The 10,623-nt window shown below is 33.6% G+C and overlaps 1 protein-coding gene across 1 annotated transcript; it reads left to right on the top strand.

Moving 5' to 3' along the window:
* The first annotated feature begins 5,867 nt into the window (after positions 1–5,867).
* LOC149214310 (disease resistance protein RPV1-like) lies at positions 5,868–6,987 on the top strand. The gene is made up of 2 exons (XM_089389359.1): positions 5,868–5,906; positions 5,998–6,987. Exons 1-2 carry the CDS (start codon positions 5,868–5,870, stop codon positions 6,985–6,987), a joined length of 1,029 nt encoding a protein of 342 aa, XP_089245485.1.
* Positions 6,988–10,623: the final 3,636 nt, after the last annotated feature.

Here is a 10,623-nt window from a genome sequence, read left to right on the forward strand (position 1 = left end):
TCAAAATGAAGGCCCAAACACATTTACATCTAAAAGAGGGTATTTATAGTAAGGACAGTCATATTTGTGGAACCTTTAGCATCAAAGAGGGATATTCTCATAATGTAAGGTTTTCTTCTAGAGCTCATCCTAGTAATAAATATTTGTTGATTGTAGGAGAAACTTAGAGATATTCATGTAAACATAAATATAGGAATAAAACATATGCTTCGCATGTCTTGTTGCTTCCTAAGCGTTGACAAAATCACCAAGGGTGTTGCCAATACTAGCTAGAATTTCTTCATCCCATAATTCCTACAACAACGAGTACATGATATTCTAGACTAGAGCTACTGTGAAATTTTCCTTATTAGGTAGAAATCCTCCCATTGAGAAGTGGAGATATATCCCAACTGAATTGAGCAAGTAGGTCCATTTTAAAAGACTCAAGTTCTATCTTCAATATTAGCAAAGTGAAAAAACCTTTGGCTCCCAATTCCATTTTAATTTTCCCCAAGCTCCCATTTTAACTTAGATCTAGTGGGAAATTGCTTTCTCTGAAGACTAGATGCCATGAAATTTTCTAATTAGGGCATGATCCCACATGTATTGGATATATTCTACGATATGGATAGATTGAATTTTGAATTTAAGGTCTATTATTGCTATAGATAGATATTACACTGACATTCATTTTCCTAATTGGGTATTGGAGTGCAACAAATTTTGTTGTTTCCCATTAAGGTTTTTTCTCGAAGCAATGGTTTTAGCAATGAAATTTTTTTCTCAATGATTGTATCCTATTGTAATAAATTCTTTTGTTTCCCATTAGGGTTTTCGCTAGAAATAGTGGGTTTAGTAGCAAAAGGTTTTCTAGAATGATTGTATCATGTTGTAAGAAATTTTGTTTCCCATTAGGTTTTTCTCTAGAAACAATGGGTTTAGTAGCAAAAGGTTGTCAATAACAATTGTAAAACATTGTTCAGAATAATTGTATGTTGCTAGAATCCTGTTGTATGAAGGAGATCCACTACCTCCACTAGCATTAGCGATAGGAAGAGCAGTTGAAGAGCCATAAAAAACACATTGGCTAAGGTTTAGTAGCAGAACCAAATTTTGCGGACTATGTAGCGAGAAAAACTAACTCAATTTAGAGATTATTAATAACATATTTGTTTTATTAAATAGTTTAAATTTGTTAGATGTTTAAATAAATAATATCATTTTTTAACTTGTTAGAATGTTTTTTTTAATATTCCATAAATAATATATTTTAAAATTTCTTTATTTTTATTAAATTATAAATTATAATATTGTATTATTTTGTTTTTAATCTTATTTTTCTACTTTTAGTCTTAATAAATAAAATGACCATTAAAAAAAAATGAATTTTTATTTAATTAATCTCTAATCATATGAATATGGAAAATAATCAAATAATTGTTAATGATAGTAAGAATTCAACATTTTTATTGTCTATCTTTATGTGTGTAATATTTATCACTGTTATAGTATCATTAGTTTTTTTTTATCTTTGAATATTCCTTGTCCCACAATGCATAAGTTCTAAATAAATCTTAAAAGAATTAAAGCCCACAATGTAAATGTAAGACATATACTCAAAAATATTAGAGCGTTAAAAAAATTATTTGTGTGTATAGAGAGAAAAAGGGTATGTTTCATTCCTTTATACTCAATAGCTTTCCATTTTACTTTCCAAAAACTCTTATCATCTCTTCCAAAATCATGGCTTAGAAAACTAATCATATCCACATTATCATACACAAACTTGTGATTTATTATTATTTTTTAATTAGATGTTTTTTTTCCAAATATAATCGTATTAAATGTTATGTTAACAACATCTCTCAGTAGCATAATGCAACAAATCTCTTAAAGCTAAGCTCAATCAAATTAAAATTAAAAAGTATAAGTTTTAGTTAGTGAAACAAAATTTATGGAGCAAATCTCTCTCTCTCTCTCTCTCTCGAAATATACATCATGTAAAATATATTTGCATAAAGCTTCAAAAGATCAAGAAATATTAATCTACACAAAACAAAAAGGTTGTTTATTCCCCATCATCATTTTAACTCATAATATCATCAGATTTCTAATACTACTACCTCCAAGGCCTATCCCTCGAAGTACTCATGAATTTCCAAAACTACCTAACAATCATGAACGATAGGTCATCAATTCTCCATCATCATTTTAACTCATAATATCATCATATTTCTAATGCTACTACCTCCAAGGCCTATCCTTCAAAGTACTCATGGATTTCCAAAACTGCCTAACAATCATGAACGGCTGATCAACCAGAGTGTTCAACACTCTATATATGTGATGAGAGTTGAACCATGGTTGTCTTTTGATTTCGCTTTCAATCTAAAAAAACTATGGAGCGAAAATTCCAGCCTTTCTATTTATCCAATCCACAAATAGTTATAAGTCCTCCAGATGTTGAGCATTTTTGCCTCATAAAGATTTGCAATCTATACCAAAACCTACAAAACATAAAATTTAATTAAATTATTAAATCCTCCCCCATACATAATTTATAATTTTTTATTAAAAATAATATTATTAAATTTTCCTTAAAATATATTATTTACTTTTACAATTTCAAAATTTACTATCACAATTTCAAATATCTCATTTAAAAATAATTTATTTTCAACCTTAATAAAATATATCATTTAAAAAGCATTTATTTTTTACCTTCATAAAATATATAATTTAAAAAGCACATATTTTTAATCTTAATAAATTCCAATAATATAAAGTTAATATCATTTATATATTATAAATTTTAACTTCATTTAATTTTGAATAAATTCTATATGTTATATAAACTTATTATTATTTATATGTAAGGATTCCATTAAATTAATAATAAAAAAATCGTCAGTTAAGTATGTTTGTTTTGTTTTTTTTTTTTTTTCATTAAAGAACTAATCTCATTTAGAAAATTTAGAAATAGTTTGTAAAAATGAAATTTTCATTTTATTAGATATATTAAAATATTAATTTAGATTTAATAAAATATATTTTTAATTTTTATATTTAAATATTAATTTATATTTAATAAAATGTTTTAAATTTTTATATTTAAATATTAATTTATATTTAATAAAATATATTTTTAATTTTTAAAATTTAATAGTTAAATAATTTTTGTTACACAACAAGAAAATTTATCATAATTTAGCTCTCAAATGAGTAATGAGGAAAAATATAGTTGACTACTATTATTGTTATTCAAGGAAAACCATTTTAAGGTAGGCTTTCACTCTTACTAGATGCCTTTAAATTATGGATCATTAACTTATTTTCTTACATCCAAGGCAAATAATCTCTTAGCTAAGTAAAAAAAATTAAATCATACTCCAAGGCATAATAAAATATTTTTCTATTACACACATTCAAAATACTTTATAATTAAATGTCACTTAACTATATTTAAATGTTTTATTATTATTTTTAAAATACCTCATAACTAGCCAATCATATAAATTAAATTTAAATAACCATAGAAACACTTATTTCATAATATATTTAATATAACTAAGTTGATAAAAAAATCAATTAAATTATAACTTTATTTTTTTAGTAATAACAATAATAATCATTAAACATATATAATTTTAAAAAATATGTAACAATATTCTTAACTATGGAAATTTATCTCATTTTATTATGAATTTTTAACTCGTAAATTGACTTTATTTACAATACCACGGATTAATGTTATACCATGTCTAAAATACTATAAAATCTATATTATATTTATTATTACCACATATCTAAAATACTACAACTGATCTACTGATCGATATCATACTTTTTACTATCACATATCTAAATATTAGAATTGATCTTCATATAACTACTAATAAAAATCATTTAAAATATTTTAGAAAACTTAAATCTCTACCATTTTCTTAATAATTATTAAAAATTAAATTAAAATTAAGAAAAAAATCAATTTTTATTACCTATAACTTAAAATATTTACACTTTATCAACATATATACCACACAATATATAATATACAATATACATGATTGGCTAATGCGTGAGTGAAATGCTTTCTATTTTGGTGAACATATATACAACACATACCCCATCATATTAACTCCTAATTTTTACACAAACTCAAAGTTGCGTTCGAATTTTAGGGTGATCTATCTGTGGGAAGAATTATAATGACAAAAATACAAAAAGATGAATGGAAAATGAAAATGAGATTACGTATTGTTTTTAAAATGTAAACTAATAACCAATTACATATGGTTAGGTTATTATATAGTGTTTTTAAAATTAAAAATAATAAACAAGCCTAACACAATCTCATCAATCACCCAGTAAAGTAAAAGCGAAAACAAGTGAAAATGAAAATTTTGAAGTTATTATTTACAGCGTTATCGAGTTCATTCCCAGGTCACAAATAACCTGCTATCATATAAAACACAATTTAAACTACTTCAAAATAGAGTGAGGGAGGAATCAAATAAAAACGTTTACAAAGTGTGAATTCACTGGAGATTGAAAAGCACGAATCCATTGCACATATTCATTCCTCTTGAACTCAGCGAATACTTTCACATAAAATTTGAAGCAAAAACACACCGTTCAAACATTTAAAAACAATCATATTTGAAAAATAAAAAATCCACCTCCATTGCAGGTCTTGTATAATGTTATGATAAGTTTGTATGGCACACAGTTCATCTGAGCTTAACCAAAAATATACGAGTCATACAACCTCTGGTACCAATATTTTGAAACGGTTGTACACACTTAACTTTGAATATGGGAGAGAAAGGTCGACAGGATCGTTTAGCCTGTTCAACTAATAGTAGAAGAGACCACGAGTTAAACTGGAATGAACTCGCTCAATACATTACGAACTAAACTGAATATGGTCCATATTATTACACCCACCATTGGCACATTCACAGATCTATTTATTTGCCTTCCATGCCTATTAACCTATTCTTCAGACTTACCCTCAACCTCGACCTTCTCTTCGGTGGGAGCTCCTTCAGCTTTTCCTTCAACGCCCACGCCCTCGGCGGATGGTTGACCAATAGTCTCTCGTTTTGCAGGTTGGGGTGTTCGGGAATTTTGGTGGAATCGTTGAGTTTTGACACTTCGTTGGATTCCACCGGAGCCGATTCTGCTTCAGGCTCCGAGGCATGCAGCATTACAGTTATTTCCTCTGCAGATTTCTCTACGATGGGGGGGCTTTCATCTAGTTTTTTCTCAGCTGCGGGAACTTCTTGTGTGGGACTGCAGGCAGGAGCTTCTTCTTCAGTAGGCCCTTCAATCATGGGTTCAATCTCGGTAACCTTCACAGCTTCCTCTACGGGTTTCACTTGTTCTTCGCTTGTCATCAATTCAGCTGACGTGGTAACCTGCACAAAGAAACAATGCATCACGGTATGATCAAATACTTGGTAAGAGTTCGATCCATGCAATTTTTAAGTGGAAGTTGGGATCCATAGATCTTGCTACAGATCAATCGATCTAAACTAAAAAATATGAAATCAAAACGGGTGCGAGGCATAAAATTGTAATGTCTGTTATCCGGAACCTGTAGCAGCTGTTGGTGTTCTGGCTTGGCGCAGGTTAGTCGCGAAGGTAAGCCAAGCTACACATTTCGTTTTTCTGAAACACAATATGAGGGGCGATTGCTGCGGATTTTCAAAATTTTCATGCTGCCCTCCCTCTCATATTTCATTTCAAATTTCAAATTTTGAAAATTCCCGCTGGACTAGACTAGCTAAGTTTGAAGTATATTTCCCACCAACTACATTCACTCACTGCATTAACTATGTACGTTTAAAGTCAAATCGGTCAGGCCTGACGACGTCGGAAAGATGGAGCTATCGGAAAATGCATGGTCCATGGTGCATGAGGTATATGCCCATGAGGTATGGTCCATGCCGTCGCCGTGCTCTGTGAGACTCTGACAGAGGTACCCTCCATAGCATTAACTTTGCTATGTAGGTGGAAATAGGAATTACCTGTTTCTCACTAGCTTTTGCTGTCAGGGACGAGGGTGAGCTCGTGGATAAGGTCGTACATCTAGTTCAGAAAAAGGCTATAAAACCACCATTGGATGTGGCCACATATCCAACTGGTTTGAATGAAAAGCTACTTGATTTTGTAAGGTCCGTGTTATTGGAACATGGCAGCGCGAAAACCCAGGTTGTGGGTATAATGGGCCTTGGTGGTGTTGGCAAGACTGCTTTAGCGAAAGAATTTTTCAACAGTAGGAGATCGGATTATGATCGATCCTGCTTTTTGTTTGATGTAAGAGAAGCTGCAGCGAGGAGCTCTTTACCATCGTTGCAGAGTAAACTTTATAAGGACTTGACTGGACAGGAGCAGGCAATTGATAACATTGATGAAGGCATAGGGATGTTCATGCATCGTGTCTCGCGTTGTCGAGCACTCATAGTTTTTGATGATGTGGACTTTGTTGAACAACTGCGTGCGTTATGTTCACCTGTGAAGGATGTCCTTCGTTCAGGTAGCTTGATTTTAATTACATCCCGCGATAAGGGTATCTTTATGAGGTCTGGAATAAGAGAGGCATCCATTTACAAGCTGACAGGCCTCGATAAAGAACATTCTCAAGAGCTTTTTTGCTTGCACGCCTTCCACCAACCTTGCCCTGTTTTGGGATTTGAGCAAGTGGTTAGAAAATTTTTGGAGGTGTGCCAAGGATTGCCGTTGTCTCTCAAAGTGATAGGGGCGCTACTTTACTTGGAAAAACCTGAGATAGGGTACTGGAAAGACCAATTGTGCAAATTGTCTAACATAGTTCCCACCGATATACAAAAAAGTCTTAAAGTTAGCTACGACAGTCTTGATGAAGAGGACAAAGGGATATTCTTAGATATTGCATGTTTCTTCGTAGGAGAAGACAGGGACAAAGCAATAAGAATATGGGATGGTTGTGGCTGGAGAGGCTCCATTGGTCTTCGGAATTAAGAGAACAAGTGTCTTGTTGAGGTAGACACTGAAAACTGTATAAGAATGCACGATCACCTCAGAGATTTGGGCAGAACTTTGGCGGAGAGAGAGCCTTGCCTTCGTCTTTGGCGCCCAACTGACAAGGTTTCTCCCTTTGTGTCCCACCGATCATCTGTAAGTGTTTGAAGCTTAACATTTTGTTGTGTTTTCAAATTTAAGATCAGAGAAATGAAATTTCACGTTGTGATTTCTGAAACTTTGCAATGATGGCAATCTTTTTCTTCTGACTGTTTCGATAACAATTTAGGTGCGTGGAATTACCATGGTTCAACGAAAGTTTGGCGAATCGTTCGCACAATCTGCGCAGAGTAAGAAACGTTATGTTGATATGAGCAGGTTGCAACTGTTGAGGGCTAACGGTGATTGTTTGAGAAACATATCCAATGTGCTGACATACTCGGATCTTCTATGGCTTTGCTGGAATGACTATCCCTACCCCTCTCTGCCTTCCTGGATTCCGATAAAAAATTTAAGAGTTTTAGAACTGCCTAATAACGGTTGCCAAGTGCAGGAATTAGATGACAGTTCTGCAGTGTTGAGCTCATGCCAGTTGGAAACATTGTGGGGGAGAGAAAATGAGGTACATGTCTGTTTTTTTCTTTTCTTTTAATATATTGAGTTTTCTTTTTAAATATAAAAAAAATTGGCTGAGGGTTTCTACGTGTTTTTGAGATGGGTTTTTGCATATTGAAGTTTTTTTTTTTTTTAAATAAATTTTGGGTTAGAGTTTTATGTGTTATTTCTGATTTTGTATATTGAAATTTTCTTTGGGGTGAGGGCTTCTATCTTTAGCTTGGGTGAAGATTTAAACTTTTTTTGATATTCTAATAACTTTGGATGATATACTATCATCACCGTTCATATAACAAGCTAGTCCAAACTGATATCTGTTTTATTTCCTGTCTCTATCGATATGCTGAGGTCTATCGAATCATATATTCAGATTTTCACCTCTTAAACGGGGTTGAAACCGGTTTTATTTTGCTATTTTCTTAATTTAAAAACCTTTATTTTTTTTAGGGATCTCATGAATCAATCGGATCTGCTTCGATTAGCTTTCTTTGACAGTATCCAGTAACAATTTTCAAACCTGTTTTTTAATGCTCGCAATGCACCCCGGGTGTGTCTACAAAATATAATTTTGTAATTGGGTGAATTAAAACAAAATACACTTTTCTCTTATTTCCCTCATCCCAGGATGGGCTAAGCCTAGGAGGGGCCAGGCCTTCAGGGGCTCCGATATCATGATAGAAATTAAAGAATCAAGCTTATTAATAAATTGGATAGCTCTCAGGTGAGAGACTACACCTCTCCCACTTGGAAAAAACTGGATAACTCTCAGGTGAGAGACTACACCTCTCTCACTTGGAGACTGCCAGGTGACTGTCACTGGCAGAACGCTCAACTCCTTTCATCTTACAATCAAAAATATATATAACTTTTACACAAGTATATTGAATTAAGAGCAGAGGAAGAAAGAAAGAACAGCAAGAAACAAAATGAGAGAATACCAAAGACCAAGAAATAGAAACTGAATATGTGAATCTGTTTTATTCGATGATCAATATCCTCTACATGACATTCGATATATTCATGTATTTACCGTTACATAACTAAAAACTATTCGTTACAAAGAAAACTGTACATAACTAAAAAACTAAACTACGTTTGAAGTTCGTTGTCAAACTAACAAACTCCACCTTGACAACAACTTTCCCATTCATCATCTTTCCTGCAAGCCAAGAGAAGCTAAACACCACCGCAACTTCTCTACTGTAACTGGCTTTGTGAATATGTCTGCACAATTTTCTCGTGTGTGGACCTTTTTAAGAGCTACTTTTCCACCATCGATCACATGTCTCAGAAAATGATATCTCACATCAATGTGCTTGGTTCTGCTGTGATAGGCAGGGTTTGTGGCCAAGTGAATAGCACTTTGACTGTCACAAAGCACACTCACTTTCTCCTGCGTTCTTCCAATTTCACCGAGCAAACCCTTTAACCAGATTGCTTCTTTGCTGGCATCTGAAGCAGCTATATATTCAACTTCGGTAGTGGACAATGAAACCGTGTCTTGAAGCTTTGACATCCAACTAATTGCTCCACCTGCAAGAGTAAAGACGTAACCTGTAGTAGATCTTCTTTTGTCCAAATCACCTGCATAGTCAGCATCTACATATCCGCAGACTGATCCTTCACTACCATTAAAGACGATGCAATGATCTCTTGTGCCTCTTAGATATCGAAGCACCCATTTCACTGCTTGCCAATGTTCTTTACCTGGATTTGCCATGAACCTGCTGACAACTCCAACTGCATGTGAAATGTCAGGTCTTGTAGATACCATCGCATACATTAAGTTGCCTACTACATTTGCATATGGTACATGAGACATATACTGCTTTTCTTCATCAGCTCTAGGACTCAAAACCGAAGAAAGCTTAAAATGGGAAGCTAAAGGAACATTAACAAGTTTCACATTATTCATAGAGAACTTTTCAAGTACCTTCTCCACATACTTCTGCTGTGATAACCAAAGCTTACCATTTTTCCTGTCTCTGTGTATCTCCATGCCCAAGATATGTTTTGCTGCTCCAAGATCCTTCATATCAAACGCCCTAGAGAGTTGAGCCTTTAACCTGTTGATCTCTTCCATGCTTTTGCTTGCAATAAGCATATCGTCAACATACAAAGCTAAGATAATGAATATGCCATTGAAACTTTTGAAGTACACACAATGATCATACTCACTTCTTATAAAGTTCTGGCTCACCATGAAGGAATCAAACTTCTTGTACCATTGTCTGGGAGACTGCCTCAGACCATACAATGATTTCCTGAGCTTGCAAACTAATCTTCTGCTGCGACCTCGTACAAAACCTTCTGGTTGTTCCATATATATCTCTTCGTTCAAATCACCATGTAGAAAAGCTGTTTTAACATCTAATTGTTCTAACTCAAGATTAAGCAACGCAGTTAGTGCCAACACAGTACGTATAGAAACAAGTTTTACAACTGGAGAAAAAATCTCATGAAAGTCTATACCTTCAACCTGAGAATACCCTTTTGCTACCAGTCTCGCCTTATATCTCTCAATACTACCATCAACTTTCCGTTTCAGCTTGAAGACCCATTTACATCCAACAACACTTCTCCCTTCAGGAAGCTCTACAAGATCCCAGGTATTGTTCTTGGCTAAGGAGTCCATTTCTTCTTCCATAGCCTTTTTCCATTTCTCGCTATCTGTATCATCTATCGCTTCCTGATAACAAGACGGTTCCCCATCTTCAGTAACCAAAGCAAAAGATGAAGCAGAATCTTCATACCTTTTGGGAGTTTTCCTTTCCCTTGTTGACCTTCTCAGAGTGACTGGTTGTTGAACTGGTTCAGAAACTTGCACTGGTTCAGAAGCTTCAACGACTTCCTTTGTGTCTTCAACACCTTTGTCTCCAGAAGTCTCTCCTTCCTTTCGACTGTCACCGAAAGATCTAGCCTCCAACTGAACTCGTTGACACGACGATACCTGTTCCTGTTCAATTCTTTCAACATTTGATTTTAACAAAGAGGATTCATCAAATGTTACATCTCTACTAA

This window comes from Pinus tabuliformis, chromosome 1_1 (genome assembly GCF_031772625.1).
Source record: "Pinus tabuliformis cultivar Carrire ecotype Pingquan chromosome 1_1, CPIR1, whole genome shotgun sequence".
Classification (NCBI taxonomy): domain Eukaryota; kingdom Viridiplantae; phylum Streptophyta; class Pinopsida; order Pinales; family Pinaceae; genus Pinus; species Pinus tabuliformis.

Excerpts from the sequence above, each read along its gene's own strand:
- LOC149214310 (XM_089389359.1), top strand. The coding sequence starts at position 5,868 with ATGGAGCTATCGGAAAATGCATGGTCCATGGTGCATGAG. Across the intron at positions 5,907-5,997 it reads CATGGTCCATGGTGCATGAG|GTGGAAATAGGAATTACCTG; the intron begins GTATATGCCCAT and ends TTTGCTATGTAG.